An 18,258-nucleotide genomic window follows, 5' to 3' on the forward strand; every position below is an offset into this window, starting at 1 on the left:
CAATGCAGCCAAAAATAAATAAAATTTTAAAAAAATAAAATTAAATAAATTTGCTTGGTGGTGGTGGCAGTGGCAGTGGCAGTGGCGGTGGGTGGGTGGGTGAGAGGGAGGGAGGGAGAGAGGGAGGGAGGGAGAAAACAAGGGGCCAAGCCTACCTGAACCAAGTGGAGAGGAGCCCACACTAAGACTCTGCACACTCCCATTCCTGAGCGGCGTGGGGGATTTCTGGAGACTAGAGCTGGTTACACTTCCTGCAGCTGACGCTACAGATGACGTTGGTGAAGCAGAAGAAACTGAGAGATGAGAAACATTCTCTTGACTTTTGTTTCCTTTGGGTCTACCAGGCCCATGCTTACTTTGTTTATTTCCTTTTCTTTTCTTTTCCTTTACAGTTTCTTCTTCTATGCCAGAAGTTTGAGCCCGCTTATATCCTGCTGTAGGAAGGCTGGAATTACCCAAATCTCCAGGTGAATTTTCAAAGTTTTTAGGCTGCGGAATAACAGCTGAGGTTGAAGGGAGACCAATTATGGAACTAAAACTATTTACCCCCCCTTCCTGGCTTCCAGACTCTCCTTTATGTACATCTTTGGTTGATGATGACTGTTGGGAGTGAGTGTAACTGTCATTACGCAGATCTGAGTCTGTAAAGCTCAAGAAATCCTGGGGAGACTGTACTGAACTTCCCGAAGATGATTTTACACTGCCTGGAGTTCCTGAAAAACTGCCTGTAGTGGGGGAAAAAAAAAAATGGGGTAGGAAAAGAAAAAATTGGATGCAAAAGTTCCCATGAGCAGTAGAAATGACACAATCATCAAAAAGAGAGGATGAAAAAAATTATAAAACTTAGGACATCAGTATGTAACAAAGCTAGATTTTTTAAGGATTATTACTGAAATCAAGTTTATCTATAAAATTGTTTTAAAAATACTTTTTATAGTTATTAAACTGAATATTAACTCTTGAATTATACGCTATTACTTGTACAATTACCAAGATATAAGATGTGCTTTATTTAACCTACCTTTTACCATGGCAGCATTCCTCTACTCTCCCCCAAATGCCTTGTGTATGCTTGAGGAAGGACCAAAGAAAAGCGAAGTCTCAAGGAGACTCTGAAATGACTATGATTGAACTCTGCATGGCTTTGGGAACTTCCTTTCTTGCAATTATTGAAGGTATGATTATAAATGTTCCCAACATACAATAAGATCCAAAAGATGTTGCTCAGGTCGTAAGTTCTGAGTTTTAACTTCAAGATAATGTTGGCAAATGTTATCTTTCAGTTATATCTACCCCACCAAAACACGGATTTGATATAATCATCATCATATGGAACCTAATCTATATAACTCACATTCTCCCAGTCCACCTCCCACGGAGATGCATAAAGAAAAGAAACCAGCCACTTATATTCTGCTATTGCTTTTATGAAAGTAAAATCATAGGAGGGGCACCTTTCATGAATCTCTCACAACTGCTTATTTTTTCCCCACTCTTTAAAGAATATTAATAAGCCCACCGTGCCATTATGAGATATAAAAACCTCAAGGTTCTTATTTACCAGGTTAAAACTAATGGCTGGGCTGAAACAAATTCGATCCACCATCCCACTTCATCAAACACTCTCGCCACGCTTGCCAAATGAAGTAACAAGTGTTTAGACTCAGTTTTGACCAACATCTATTGTGTTTCATAAAACTAAACTATGTCATGTTTTACCTAATGTCTTCAAGAAACGAAAGCTCAAAATAAAGTGTTCTGTTGGCAGTGGAAAGGAAATTCCAAGCTAAGTGTTAAATTTTACTGTAGAGAACATTCGTAAGTAATCACACATAAATCTGCCTAAATATTTACAAAGATATTTTTTCCCTACACATAAGAAATAATTTTTTTAACTAAAGTCTCAAGGTTTTGGTTTTTAAATTTTAAGCTCTTCTAAAATGGCTCATTAAAAAAAATTAATAGTTCTAAAATTTAACTCCTTCAAGAGAATATCTGCCTTATTAATCTACAAAATTACTTGTACCGATGTGACCATTTGCAGGCCATTTCTGTGTAAAAAAATATATACATATTAAGAAGCCATTTACATTACATCAATCATTTAAGGATAACTGCAATTTGCCACTTAATTAACAGCTATAAAGAAGTTCTTTATTATCCATTCTGATCTGTCACCATCTGTTTTTTTTTCTGCACATTTTTGTTTTTACAGCTGGTGTTAAAAGCTCACGACAGCATAGCAAATACTTTAAAACACTTAGTATACACAGTATTTTAAATGTGTATTTTCTAAAATTCACATACTACCTGCAATTTTAAAAAAAAAATTACCTTAAATGCCCTACCTTTAAATTTCAACTTTTAAAACTTTTCAGGATATTACTTCAGATATAAAAACATAACACGTTCTCTACCATATCTTAACAGAAGCAGGGAAAGACTCTCCAATATTGTGAAATTTAAGAAAATGAGAGCTCGCTTTTCTAAATGAATTAGTACTTCAAAGATAACATTAAAAACTCAATGCAATTTTACAAGTACAAAATAAGGTCTTAGTTATAGAGAAGAGATGACTGAATTCTGCTAATCACATTCAAAACGTGAATGAAGTTACATTAAAACTTAGTTTTACAGGAATTCCCTGGTGGTCCAGTGGTTAGGACTTGGCACTTTCACTGCCGTGGCCCAGGTTTGATCCCTGGTCAGGGAACTAAGATCCCGAAACCCAGGTGGCAAAAACAAACAAACAAAAAAACCAAAAACTACAGTTTTACTATTTGTTTTCCAAAGTATCATAAAAATAATATACAGTAAATTTATTAAACATAAAACAGCAAATTTAGCATTTCATTTCTTTTCTACTTGTCTAACTTTTTGTTATATGAGGCAAAAAGAAAAAAAAATCTAGGACTTGAAAATCTTGAAGCACAAAATAACTTAGTTTAAAAATATATGAATATACTTTTTAATGAAGAGGTCAGCAGACAGCATCTCTCTACATATTCAAATTATGTCCTGGTAGATTATGGGCATAATTTTTATTGTCAGCAAAAGCTTTAACAGGGTAAAGAAAAGGACAACTTTTTCCCTCATTTACTCCTAGGGGACAAAGGGCTGGGGTGGGGGCGAGGGAGAGGAGGCCTTTATTTTACTAAATGTATTTGTCTCGAACAGTTTTAGCACTTACATTTCTCAACATATTTATTTCAAAATAAAAACCTAGAACATTGGGCTAATGTATTCTAAGGTTTAGCTGAGTTATTTTGTTCTCCATAAAACAGACTTGTCATATAAAACACAAAATGCCTAGTTAATTCTGAATATCAGTTAAACAACAAATTATTTTTCAGTATAAGTATGTCCCAAATAAATGCATGGGACACACACTGAAAAAAATAATTTGTTGTTTAACTAAAACTCAAAACTAGCTGGGCATCCTGTACATACAGCAGCCATAATTACCAAAAGATATGTAGGCTGAGCAGAATTCTACTTTCATCTTCAAGCTTTATAATAAATGCATTAATAATCAGCAAGTATTATTTACCGAGAACTATTTAGCTCCCCTAAAAATTACTGAGTACTTATTCACTTATTGAAAATGTATACCTTAACCGTTTTAGTGTTCAACGGGAAAAGACAAATAAAAACAATTTATAAATTAGAATGACTTTTCTGTTGAGCAGAAAGGAAAGGAAAACTCCAGCTTTTATTGTTTTTCTCCTCAGACTTAAACTTTATTCCACATCTATTTAAACATTAAAAAAAATTACAGTTCAACTTTAGCAGCACAGGTCATAACACAAAAAGAAAGCAAAGTTCCCAGAAACATTTGAAGAAGGAATACTAGTCTTTAAAGTAATCTTACTATAGCAACTAATCATAAAATAATCTCTAATTATCCAATAGTTATAAGTAAAAGGTAAATTCTTTTATAAAACTTAACTACTATTGATCATCACAAGAACAAGTATTTCAACTAAAATATCATAATTAATACCTTGCTGGAAAGGACTAGCTGCTGATACAGTCGTTCCTGGATTTCTTCCACCAGGCTTTCTTCCCCTTTGACCTGAGCTGTGAGCTGAAGATTTCTTCCCTTTGCCCTCTGACCCTCTAGCCTCTGAAACATCTTTTGCACTAGTAGTGTGCGCAGAGACTTCCTGGAAATTTGCATTTGTAAATCGTGCTGCAGTATCTTCCAAGCGCTTCAATGATCCAGATATAGAGTTGCTGCTAGTGCTTGTATAAGTCTAACATTTTGATTGAGAAAGGAAGTAAAAGGAAAAAGAACTGATTACAATTTGGCTACAGGGGGAAAAAAAGATGGCACATTAATAATAAATAATTATTGGACTTGAAAGATAAACATATGAAAGTTTCAGTTATAAAAACATGTCACTCTGCCTAAGAAAATCATGTAAGAACAATTTAGAGTCTGGTACAAATATTTCTTTTAAAAATGTAGATAATTTATAATATGACTGAGCATCAAATTGCAGCGATTAGTAAAAGTACATATTAGTTGTTTTTATTAAGTGACACACAGTAAGTAATACAGAAGATACTTGTTTCTCAAGCAACATAATTTTCAACAAGAACAATCTACTTCTTAGACATGAAATTAAAATCAGCTTTAGTGTTCATCACTGAAAGGCAACAACTAGAGAGAAGTAAGGTACTACAATTTCACTACTGGACTATATCCTTGATATTATACAGATCTAGCATAGGTCAGAGCAAGAATTTTTTAAATTCAGATGAAGGTTGCTTTTCAAAAGAGAAATATTTAAAACCTTGAAACAGAAAAGATTTCTTCCCAGTATTAAGTTGAGGAAACAGTTACATTTTGCAGTTAAGATTTCTAAAAAAATTAAAAGTACAATTATACCATAAAATTGATTCACAATCACCCCCTATAATTAGTTATGGTAGGGAAACAAAGCAAGATAAAGACAAACTTAAACAGTTTCCAGTTTTTAATCATTTTAATATAAGGTGCATGCAAATAATGACAAATTAAATGACTATTAAAGTGTGATGCCAGATGTAAATTAATCAACATGCTTTGAAATTAAAGATTTATATGGGGGCTTCCCTGGTGGCGCAGTGGTTGAGAATCTGCCTGCGAATGCAGGGGACACGGGTTCAAGCCCTGGTCTGGGAAGATCCCACATGCCGCGGAGCAACTAGGCCCGTGAGCCACAACTACTGAGCCTGCGTGTCTGGAGCCTGTGCTCCACAGCAAGAGAGACCGCGACAGTGAGAGGCCCATGCACCACAATGAAGAGTAGCCCTCACTCACTGCAACTAGAGAAAGCCCTCCCACAGAAACAAAGACCCAACACACCCAAAAATAAATTAATTGATTAATTTTTAAAAAAAGATTTATATGGTCCAAAGGGTCAGGGATTTTTGTTGCCATTGTTAAACTGGTGTCTGAACTATAACTAGCCCTAAATTTCTGTTGAATAAATAAATAATTTTCTAATACTTCTATCTGATATCTCCAATGTAACATAAGTGAAAAATCTGAAAATATGCAAAACTGAAATCTGCCACATATTAACAACCACTCAGTACAAAACATCAGAAAAATTTTAAAAATGAAAAAGTGACAATAAAAATCAGGTTTGTTAGCAAATCAGTGTTCAGAAAAAAGGAGTAAGAGGAAACTTCAACTGTTTTGAAAACCAAATCTTTACTACTACTCTTCTGCTACTTGCCCAGTGTTGCTGCTGCACCCCACAGCATCTCACTGCCAAGAACAGATTTTCACCATCAAGTACAAGAGACATTATGATCTCATAAAAAACTAATCACTATTGTAATAAACTATAATCCACAAATAAGAAAAAGGTTTTCAAACTAAATTTCAGGAGGAAACACACTCCCATTTAACAAAACAATCATATTTAAGCTGATTAAACTTCATGGATGACTACCTTTCCCAGCCAGACAGGTCACTTTCAAAATCACCTGACACTTCACTTTTCCAATATTTTAAGTTGATCCTGAGATTTTCCAACCCACTCATTTGACCCTAGTAAAGTTTAAAAGTCATCTAAAAAAACCACAATGGTGTTCTTCATTCAAGTCCTCTATGTGTCAAATAAGGAAAAGGAGAGAAAACTGGGTAGAATACCAACAACAGAAATATGCTGTTTCCACGTAACAACCTAAATTAGGGTTGGTCAATTTTCCCAGTCATTTAGTAGAATATACTGGCTTACCCCTGAAGTATAAATATGTCCATAAATCCAATGAAAACATGATATTTGGAAGAGAAGGTATTACAAAGAAAGCATTTAATGAAAATTACACAAATTTCAGTGACCAAAGTCATATTAAATAAAACCATAACATTTTATTTTTTACAAACCTCAACACCTTGTAAGTTTAAAAAAAAAAAAAAAAGTACTACAGGGACTTCCCTGGTGGCACAAGTGGTTAAGAATCCATCTGCCAATGCAGAGGACACGGGTTCAAGCCCTGGTCCCGGAAGATCCCACATTCCACAGAGCAACTAAGCCTGTGTACCACAACTACTGAGCCTGCGCTCTAGAGCCCGCACGCCACAACTACTGAAGCTCGCCTGCCTAGAGCTCATGCTCCACAACAAGAGAAGCCACCACAATGAGAAGCTCACACATCACAGCGAAGAGTAGCCCTCACTCACTGCAACTAGAGAAAGCCCGCGTGCAGCAACAAAGACCCAACGCAGCCGTAAGTAAATAAATAAAATATACATAAATTTTTTTAAAAAGATACCACAGGTTTCTTAGTAAGGAAAAAAAAAAATAACAAAAATAACTTTAGCTGAAGATTCTAACGGTTAAAAAAAATTTTATACATGCCCCCAACATCACAAACCTGTTTCCTCAGTCAGTTTCACAACCTAAGTAACTCTCATAGCATTAGCATGTCATTGCTCTGAGAGCCACTATAGTGCTTAAAAATACATATTCATGTAAATTGATCATAAAATACAAACTAACTACATCAATTGGTACTCAACTAAGTAAAATATAGCCTTCCTTTTTTTTATTTTCCACTAGAGAGAAAATTGGATATCTGGCTATATTGATAGTCTTTAGAGAAGTGCATAAACACTTTGTGATTTACAGGCAACTTAATGAATCTTTCAAAATAGACATCTACAATGTGTCTGATTTTTCTTTCATGGCCAACTAAAATTATTAGTCCTCAGATGAGATGCAAACCCTATATACCTACTAAATAGCATTAATTAGGAACAAAAAAATATTTCTAACTTCAAATAGAAATTTTTAGACTCATAATTAATCAAAGGCTATCAGAGGTAACCAAAGAAATAGCAGTTATTATATTTTAAAGGTATGGTTGCCTTAGGTTTTATTCTACAAGGCTCTGTAATCCATGTTTGGAAGAAGGAGGCAGAGGGAAGGAAAACAACCAATAGCTTTGCCTTTCACCAACATGGTGAAACAGAATAATGCTTGTTAAAAATTTTTTTTTAATTATATACTATTCAAGTCTCCCATAAAAGTCACATTTTTCACTAGCCCAATTCTTAGAATACAGCACAGAAACTATCAAACATGAAGCACAAAAAGAATGAAAACTTTTTAAGGGGGGAGGGGTGCCAGTAAGCTGTGGGACAACATTAAGAAACCTAATGTACATGCTATTGCAGTACCCAAAAAAAAGCAGGGGGAAGGGACTTAAAAATAATAATAGCAGGGGGAAAAAAGAAAAAAAATAAAGAAATAATAGAAAAACTATGAAATTTGATGAAAACTATAAACCTACAGATCAACTAACCCCAAGTATAAGAAACATAAAGAAAATGCCATGAATGCACATCATAATCATATGGCTTCTCGCTAAAAACCAACAATAAACAGAAAATGATAAAAGCAGCTGGGGGGGCGGTTAAATATGCCTATGTGCTAAGAAATAAGGATGAAAACAGATTTCTCATGAAAAAGATGCTAGCTAGAAAAGAGAAGAGTAAAATCTTCAATGTACTAAAAGAAACAAACTATCATTAACCTAGAATTCTATACCGAGCTAAAATACCTTTCAAAAACACAGGCAAAATAATTGTTTTTCAGATAAAAAAGCTGAAAGAACTAATCACCAGCGGTTAACACTATAGTAAATGCTAAAGGTTGTCTTTCAGGCAGGAGGAAAACAACAAAGGAAATGTGGATGTACACAAAGTAATTAAGAGCACTAGAAACAGTAATTACATGGATAAATACAGAAGATTTTTTAATTATTTAAGTCTCTTTATAAGGTAACTGATGATCTAGAGCAAAAATAATAACAATGAATTGTGAGGTTTATAAAATATGTAAAAACTTTAAAACATGACAAAAATAGGCCCAAAGCCAAAAGGGTAGCAATGGAAGTACACAGTTGTAAGGTTCTTATATAATATGTGAAATGGTATAATATCACTTGAAGGCAGACTGTGACAAGCTAAAGATATATAAACCCTAAAGCAACTAATAAAAAAATACAATTATTACTAATCAGCCAAAATGCAATCATACAAAATATTCAATGAGAAAAAAAAGAAAATAGGAAGATGAGAAATAATGGGCAAATTAAAAAGGACTAACAAAGGATAGATTTAAATACAACCATATCAATAATCACATTATATGTAAATTACCTAAACATCCCCACTGAAAGACAGAGATTGTAACAGTGAAAAAAGAAACTCAAGACTTTATGTTGTCTACAAGACACCCATTTAAAACATAAATACAGAAAGATATTAAAAGTATGGGGAACACATATCAATCTAACACTAATCCAAAGAAAGCTGAATTCACAACATTAATATCAGACAAAGTACACTTCAGAACAAGAAATATTACCAGGATAAAGAGGTCTATTAATCAAGAGGATATAAAAATCCTAAATGTTTCTGCAAATTATGAGACCTTCAAAATAAATGAAGCGAAAACTGAATAGAGAAAACAAAGAAACAGCAAAATGTAGAGTTATAGTAAGAGAGGTTCATTCTTTTTCTCAATAACTGACTGAACAAATAGACCAAAAAAAATGAGGATATAAAGAAACTTAAACAATATAAGTCAACTTGACCTAACTGATATTTATAGAAAAACTTCGTACAATAAGAGCAGAATGAATACACATCCTTTTGAAAAGCACACAGAAAAACAAAATAATCCATGTTCTGTGTCATTAAGAAAATCTCAAAAAAATTTAAAATAAATTATAACACAAAGACATTAAATGAGAAATCAACAAGAAGATACGTGAAAAACCCCTAAATATTTCAAAAGTAAATAAAATGCTTCTAAGTAACCTATGGTCAAAGAAGAAATCAAAAAGAAACCTTAAGGTATTTGTTCAACTAAGTAAAAATGAAAATACAACATATAATTTGCAAGTGGAGCTTAGAACAAAGTTTTTAGCATTAAATGTCCATATTAGCACTTTCTGGTCAGCATGTAATAAGGAACTTTGAAGTCTTCATTCCATCCTAACAAGTAAAAAGCCTAACAAACTGAAAAGTCAATAACTCTTCTTAGATCCATCAGAGAAGCGAGGTCACAGAGCAAACCACTGCCACCAAAATTAGAGAGACAGACAGACAGATACAGAGAATCGGAGCGTACCCAAACAGAAATCTCTATGGCAACCAGTATCAGGGTAGGAAAACCTCAAGTATAATTGACAAATTGTTGAAGGCTCAGTGTGGACAAGTCTGAGAGATTAAAAACTCCAGGAGGGGCTTCCCTGTTGGTGCAAAGGTTAAGAATCTGCCTGCCAATGCAAGGGACATGGGTTCGAGCCCTGATCAGGGAAGATCCCCCATGCTGCGGAGCAACTAAGCCTGTGCGCCGCAACTACTGAGCCCGAGCTCTAGAGCCTGGGAGTCACAACTACTGAGCCTGTGTGCCACAACTACTGAAGCCCGCGCGCCTAGAGCCCATGCTCCACAACAAGAGAAGCCACTGCAATGAGACACTCACGCACCGCAACGAAGAGTAGCCCTCGCTGACCGCAACTAGAGAAAACATGTGCACAGCAACAGACCCAACACAGCCAAAAATAAATAAATAAAATATATAAATTTATTTTTTAAAAAAGATAAAGGTAAGGCAGAGATAGGTCTCATTAAAAAAAAAAAAAAAACCCCAAAAAAAGAACTCCTCACACTTTTCAAGTTTTACCTCCAGGAGCTCTACCAAGTCTTGACAGTGAATACCAGAAGAAAAATATACACTCATGCTTCCAGCAGGGGAGGCAGAAAGGAACTATTCTAATATGCCAAGGTATTCTGTTCTTCTTAATAAGGCCTGTTATCAGGAGAATATATTTTACCAGAGCATAACCTGCTGAGGTTGTATCAGAGCCTCAAGTATGTGAAGGAAGGGAAATACCCAACTACAACCCCCAACAGTATCCTGTCCCAGCAAAGCAGGGTAGGGGGTGAGACTCACTTGTGAGGTTTACAGTCCAGGGGCACAGGCTCACCAAAAGACTGAGAACTAACCATAGGACTATAGAATGCTTCCTGTCCCTCTTACCATCACATTATTAAAGGCCTATTTACCACACTTCCTTTTATCCAGTAAATCATATACATCTTTTAACAAAAAACTACAAGGTGCACTAAGAGGCAAATAGACCGTGTGAAGAGAACGAACAAACATCAGAACCAAAAACAGAGATGGCACGACTGTGGGAATTACCAACCCAGAAATTTTTTAAACTATGATTAGTATGCTAAGGGTTTTAATGTAAAAAATAGACAGCATGCAACAACAGATGGATATTGTAAGCAGAAAGAAATTCTAAAAAAAAATTTAAAAGGACTCTTTGAGATAAAAAAACCCATAACAAAAATGAAGAATTCCTTTGATGCGCTCATTAGTAGACTGGGCATGGCTATGGAAAGCATCTCAGAGAGTGAGGATATGAAAATAGAAACTTCCAAAAATAGAAAGCAAAGAGAAAAAGAAACTATGAAACAGAGAACAATATCCAAGAACCACAGGACAACTACAAAAGGTGTAACATAGGTGTAATGGGAATACCAGAAGGAAAACAAAGGAACTGAGGCAATATCTGAAGCAATAATGACTAAGAATTTAACCAAATTAATGTCAGAAACCAAATGACAGGTCTAGGAAGCTCTGAGAATACCAAGCAAGATAAATGCCAAAAAGCAAGCAAGCAAACAAAAACAACACCTAGGCATATCATATTCAAAATGCAGAAAATCAAAGATAAAAGAAAAAACACTCAAAGAAGCCAGAAGGGGGGAAAGCCTTAACTACAAAGGAGCAAAGATAAGAATTACATCTGACTTCTCTTCAGAAACAATGCAAACTACGGAGTGATGTGAAATATTTAAAGTGTTGAGAGAAAAAAAACAACCTAGAATTCTGCACACTGCAAAATTATCCTGTAAGAGTGAAAGACAAAGACTTTCTCAGACAAACAAAAATTGAGGGAATTTGTTGCCAGTAGGACTGCCTTGCAAGAAATGTGAAAAGTTCTTTGGAGAGCAGGAAAATGAAACAGGTCAGAAACGTGGATTTACATAAAAAATACCATTAGAGAATGAATCAGTGAAGGTAAAATTAAACTTTGATTTTTTTAATTCTTAATTGACCTTAACAGCTTGCTCAATGATGTATTTGATTATATAGTTTTATGCATTCATATGCTTATGTATGTTCATGTATAAGTGAAATGAATGACAGCATTGACAGAAAAGATGGGAGGGAGAAATTAGGAATATTTTGTTATTATAAGGTACTTGTGCTACCATGAAGCAGTATAGTGTTACTGAAAGACGCCTTAGATATGCCGTAAAGATATATTGCGAGCATGAGGACAACCATGAAGGAAAACAAGTATAACTGATATATTAAGAAATGAAAAGAAAATGGAATCGTATAAAATGCTCAGTTAAAACCACAAAAGTTAGAAAACATGTGGAAGACAAAAACAGGAACAAAGACCAAGAACAAATAAAAAACAGTAACAAGTTTTGTAGATACTAACCTAACTGTATCAACAATCATCCTAAACACAAATGGTCTAAATATGCCAATTAAAAAACAGAAATTGTCAGAGTGGATCAAAAAGCAAGACTCAGGTACAGTAAATATAGAGACACATCATGATTTAAAAAAAAAATCAATGGATGGAAAAAGGTATAACATGCTATCACTAATCTAAACAAGGCAAGAATAGCTGTATTTCAGACAGAGTAGACTTCACAGCAAGGAAAGTTAACAGGGATAAACAGTGACATTATATAACAACAAAGGAATGAAGACTACAAGATGACACAACAATCCTTCATGTGTATATGCCTAAAAACAAAACATTAAATACATGAGGCAGGGACTTCCCTGGTGGCACAGTAGTTCAGAAATGAAAGATGGAACATTAACTACAGATCTCATGGATATTAAGGGATAATCAAGGAATTTTACACACAAAAAGAAACAGACAATCTGAACAGACCTATATCTATTAAAGAAATTTAATTAATAATTAAGCATCCCACCAAAACACACAAAGCACCAGGACCAGATGGGTTCACTGTTAAATTCTACAAAATTCTTAAGGAAAAAAATTATACCAGTTCTCTACAACCTCTTCCAGAAAACAGAAGCAGAAGAAATAATTCCTAACTCTCTCTATGAGGACAGCAATACTATATCAAAACAGATAAAGACATTATAAGAAAGAAAACACAGAATAATATCGCTCATGAAATAGATGCAAAAATTCTCTACAAAGTATTGGCAAATCAAACCCAAAAATGTATAAAAAGAATTATAGAGACTTGCAAGATGGCGGAGGAGTAAGATGTGGAGATCACCTTCCTCCCGACAAATACATCAGAAATACGTCTACACGTGCAACAACTACAGAACACCTACTGAACGCTGGCAGAAGACCTCAGACCTCCCAAAAGGCAAGAAATGCCCCATGTACCAGGGTAGGGAAAAGAAAACAACGAAAAACAGAGACAAAAGAATAGGGGTGGGATCTGCACCACTGGGACAGAGCTGTGAAGGAGGAAAAGTTTCCACACACTAGGAAGGCCCTTCACTGGTGGTGACAGGGGCTGCTGGGGTCGAAGCTTCAGAGCCAAAGACGAGAACACAGCAACAGGGGTGCAGAGGGCAAAGTGGAGAGGCTGCCACACAGAGGATTGGTGCAGACCGGAACTCACCAGCCCGAGAGGCTTGTCTGCTTACCCGCCGGGGCGGGCAGGGCTGGGAGTTGAGGCTTGGGCTTCGGTCGGTCGGAGCGCTGGGAGCGGGAGGACTGGGGTTGGCAGCGTGAACACAGCCTGCAGGGGATTAGTGCACCACGGCTAGAGGGAGCACTAGGGAGCACACGGGAGGGAGTCCGGGGAAAAGTCTGGATCTGCCTAAGAGGCAAGAGACCATTGTTTCGGGGTGCGCGAGGAGAGGGGATTCAGAGCACCGCCTAAACAAGCTCCAGGGATGGGCGCAAGCCACCGCTATCAGCACGGACACCAGAGATGGGCGTGAGATGCTAAGGCTGCTGGTGCAGGCACCAAGAAGCCTGTGTGCAAGCACATGTCACTATCCACACCTCCCCTCCTGGAGCCTGTGCAGCCCGCCACTGCCAGGGTCCCGTGATCCAGGGACAACTTCCCCGGGAGAATGCACGGCGCGCCTCAGGCTAGTGCAACGTCACGCTGGCCTCTGCCGCCTCAGGCTCTCCCCGCATCCGCACCCCTCCCTCCCCCAAGCCTGAGTGAGCCAGAGCCCCCTAATCAGCTGCTCCATTAACCCTGTCCTGTCTGGATGGGGAACAGATGCCCTCAGGCGACCTACACGCAGAGGCGGGGCCAAGTCCAAAGCTGAACCCTGGGAGCTACGAAGAAGAGAAAGGGAAATCTCTCCCACCAGCCTCAGGAGCAGCTGAATAAATCTCCACAATCAACTTAAGGTACCTGCATCTGTGGAATACCTGAATAGACAAAGAATCATCCCAAATGGAGGCGGTGGACTTTGGGAGCAACTGTAGACTTGGACTTTGCTTTCTGCATCTAATTCCTTTATGATTTTATGTTTATCTTAGTTTAATATTTAGAGTTTAATATTCAGACTTTCTTATCACTGGTAGATTTGTTTACTGACTTGGTTGCTCTCTTCCTTTTTTTTTATATACAGATATATATTTTTTTCATTTTTCACTTTTAGTGAGAGTGTATGTGTATGCTTCTTTGTGTGATTCTGTCTGTATAGCTTTGCTTTTACCATTTGTCCTAGGGTTCTGTCTGTTTTTCTTTTTTTTTTAAGTATACTTTTTAGTGCTTGTTATCATTGGTGGATTTGTTTATTGGTTTGGTTGCTCTCTTCTTTCTTTTTTTAATTTTTTTTATTTTTAATAATTTTTTTATTTTAATAACTTTATTATTTTTTTCTTTCTTTTTTTTTCCTCCCTTTTCTTCTGAGCGTGTGGCTGAAAGGGTCTTCATGATCTGGACAGGTGTCAGGCCGATGCCTCTGAGGTGGGAGAGCCAAGTTCAGGACATTGCTCCATCAAAGACCTCCCGGCTCCACATAATATCAAACAGTGAAAGCTCTCCCAGAGACCTCCATCTCAACGCTAAGACCCAGCTCCACTCAGCGACCAGCAAGCTACAGTGCTAGACACCGTATGCCAAACAACTAGCAAGACAGGAACATAGCCCCACCCATTAGCAGAGAGGCTGCCTAAAATCATAATAAGGTCACAGACAACCCAAAACACACCACCTGATGCAGTCCTGCCAACCACAAAGACAAGATCCAGCCACATCCACCATAACACAGGCACCAGTCCCCTCCACGAGGAAGCCTACATAACCCACTGAACCAACCTTACACACTGGGGGCAGACACCAAAAACAACGGGAATTACGAACCTGCAGCCTGTGAAAAGGAGACCCAAAAGAGAAACACACAGCAGATGAAGGAGCAAGGTAAAACCCACCAGACCAAAGAAATGAAGAGGAAATAGGCAGTCTACCTGAAAAAGAATTAAGAGTAATGAAAGTAAAGATCATCCAATCTTGGAAATAGAATGGAGAAAATACAAGAAAACTTTAACAAGGACCCAGAAGAACAAAAGAGCAAAAAACAATGATGAACAACACCATAAATGAAATTAAAAATTCTCTAGAAGGAATCAACAGCGGAATAACTGAGGTAGAAGAACGGATACGTGACCTGGAAGATAAAATAGTGGAAATAACTACCACAGAGCCGAACAAAGAAAAAATAATGAACAGAATTGAGGGCAGTCTGAGACACCTCTGGGACAACATTAAACACACCAACATTCTAATTACAGGGGTCCCAGAAGAAGAGAAAGAGACTGAGAAAATATTTGAAGAGATTATAGTTGAAAATTTCCCTAATATGGGAAAGCTAACAGTCAATCAAGTCCAGGTAGCACAGAGACTCCTATACAGGATAAATCCAAGGAAAAACATTCCAAGACACATATTAATCAAACTATCAAAAATAAATACAAAGAAAAAACATTAAAAGCAGTAAGGGAAAAAAATAACATACAAGGGAATCCCCATAAGGTTAACAGCTGATCTTTCAGCAGAAACTCTGCAAGCCAGAAGGGAGTGGCGGACATATTTAAAGTGATGAAAGGGAAAAATCTACAACCAAGATTACTCTACCCAGCAAAGATCTCGTTCAGATGTGGCGGAGAAATTAAAACCTTTACAGACAAGCAAAAGCTAAGACAATTAAGCACCACAAAACCAGCTTTACAACAAATGCAAAAGGAACTTCTCTAGACAGAAAACACAAGAGAAGGAAAAGACCTACAAAAACAAACCCAAACAATTAAGAAAATGGTCATAGGAACATACATACCCATAACTACCTTAAATGTAAATGGATTAAATGCTCCAACAAAAAGACACAGACTGGCTGAATGGATACAAAAACAAGACCTGTACATATGCTGTCTACATGAGACCCACTTCAGACCTAGGGACACGTACAGACTGAAAGTGAGGGGGTGGAAAAAGATATTCTGTGCAAATGGAAATCAAAAGAAAGCTGGAGTAGCGATTCTCGTATCAGGCTAAATAGACTAAAATAAAGACTACTACAAGCGAAAAAGAAGGACACTACATAATGATCAAGGGATCAATCCAAGAAGAAAACGTAACAATTGTAAATATTTATGCACCCAACATAGGAGCACCTCAATACATAAGGCAAATGCTAACAGCCATAAAAGGGGAAATTGACAGTAACAGGATAAAAAGAGGGGAGTTTAACACCCCACTTTCACCAATGGACAGATAATCCAAAATGAAAATAAACAAACACAAGCTTTAAATGATACGTTACACAGGATGGACTTAATTGATATTTATAGGACACTCCATCTAAAAACAACAGAATACACTTTCTTCTCAAGAGCTCATGGAACATTCTGCAGGCTAGATCATATCTTGGATCACAAATCAACCCTTGGTAAATTTAAGAAAATTGAAATCGTATCAAATATCTATTCCGACCACAACGCTATGAGACTAGATATCAATTACAGAAAAAAAAATCTGTAAAAAATAAAAACACATGGAGGCTAAACAATATACTACTAAATAACCAGGAGAACACTGAAGAAATCAAAGAGGAAATCAAAAAATACCTAGAAACAAATGACAATGAAAACACAACGACCCAAAACCTATGGGATGTGGCAAAAGCAGTTCTAAGAGGGAAGTTTATAGCAATAAAATCCTACCTCAGGAAACAAGAAACATCTCAAATAAACAACCTAACCTTACACCTAAAGCAATTAAAGAAAGAAGAACAAAAAAAACCCCCAAAGTTAGGAGAAGGAAAGAAATCATAAAGATCAGATCAGAAATAAATGAAAAGGAAGTGAAGGAAATGGTAGCAAAGATCAATAAAACTAAAAGCTGGTTCTTTGAGAAGATAAACAAAATTGATAAACCATTAGCCAGACTCATCAAGAAAAGAAGGGAGAAGACTCAAATCAACAGAATTAGAAATGAAAAAGGAGAAGTAACAACTGACACTGAAGAAATACAAAGGATCATGAGAGATTACTACAAAAGCTCTAGGCCAATAAAATGGACAACCTGGAAGAAATGGACAAATTCTTAGAAATACACAACCTGCCAAGACTGAATCAGGAAGAAATAGAAAATATGAACAGACCAATCACAAGCACTGAAATTGAAACTGTGATGAAAAATCCTCCAACAAACAAAAGCCCAGGACCAGATGGCTTCACAGGTGAATTCTTTCAAACACTTAGAGAAGAGCTAACACCTATCCTTCTCAAACTCTTCCAAAATATAGCAGAGGGAGGAACACTCCCAAACTCATTCTACGAGGCCACCATCACCCTGATACCAAAATCAGACAAGGATGTCACAAAGAAAGAAAACTACAGGCCAATATCACTGATGAACATAGATGCAAAAATCCTCCACAAAATACTAGCAAACAGATCCAACAGCACATTAAAAGGATCATACACCATGATCAAGTGGGGTTTATTCCAGGAATGCAAGGATTCTTCAATATACGCAGATCAATCAATGTGATACACCACATTAACAAATTGAAGGAGAAAAACCATATGGTCATCTCAATAGATGCAGAGAAAGCTTTCGACAAAATTCAACACCCATTTATGATAAAAACCCTGCAGAAAGTAGGCATAGAGGGAACTTTCCTCAACACAATAAAGGCCACATATGACAAACCCACAGCCAATATCATCCTCAATGGTGAAAAACTGAAAGCATTTCCACTAAGATCAGGAACAAGACAAGGTTGCCCACTCTCACCACTCTTATTCAACATAGTTTTGGAAGTTTTAGCCACAGCAATCAGAGAAGAAAAGGAAATAAAAGGAATCCAAATCGGAAAAGAAGAAGTAAAACTGTCACTGTTTGCAGATGACATGATACTATACATAGAGAATCCTAAGGATGCTACCAGAAAACTACTAGAGCTAATCAATGAATTTGGTAAAGTAGTGGGATACAAAATTAATGCACAGAAATCTCTGGCATTCCTATACACTAATGATGAAAAAATCTGAAAGTGAAATCAAGAAAACACTCCCGTTTACCATTTCAACAAAAAGAATAAAATATCTAGGAATAAACCTACCTAAGGAGACAAAAGACCTGTATGCAGAAAATTTTAAGACACTGATGAAAGAAATTAA

General features: G+C 36.6%; 1 protein-coding gene and 1 non-coding gene across 17 annotated transcripts in view; one reads left to right on the forward strand and one right to left on the reverse strand.

The window, feature by feature from the left end:
• MLLT10 (MLLT10 histone lysine methyltransferase DOT1L cofactor) overlaps positions 1-18,258 on the reverse strand; it is a 249,193-nt gene that overhangs the window by 80,832 nt on the left and 150,103 nt on the right. For all 16 annotated transcript variants that reach the window (XR_004035214.2, XR_004035213.2, XM_060292985.2 and 13 more), the window contains 2 exons: positions 4,004-4,256; positions 156-725 (listed from right to left, as the gene is read on the reverse strand). Coding sequence is in view for 14 of the 16 variants with exons in the window: in XM_060292985.2 (XP_060148968.1) it covers positions 156-725; positions 4,004-4,256 (823 nt within the window). In the remaining 2 variants the exon portion in view is untranslated. The remainder of the gene's footprint in view (positions 1-155; positions 726-4,003; positions 4,257-18,258) is intronic.
• Positions 2,642-2,713, forward strand: TRNAE-UUC (transfer RNA glutamic acid (anticodon UUC)). Its single transcript has one exon. It is a non-coding gene; the product is annotated as a tRNA-Glu (tRNA).

The sequence above is a fragment of the Globicephala melas genome, chromosome 2, assembly GCF_963455315.2.
Source record: "Globicephala melas chromosome 2, mGloMel1.2, whole genome shotgun sequence".
Taxonomy (NCBI): domain Eukaryota; kingdom Metazoa; phylum Chordata; class Mammalia; order Artiodactyla; family Delphinidae; genus Globicephala; species Globicephala melas.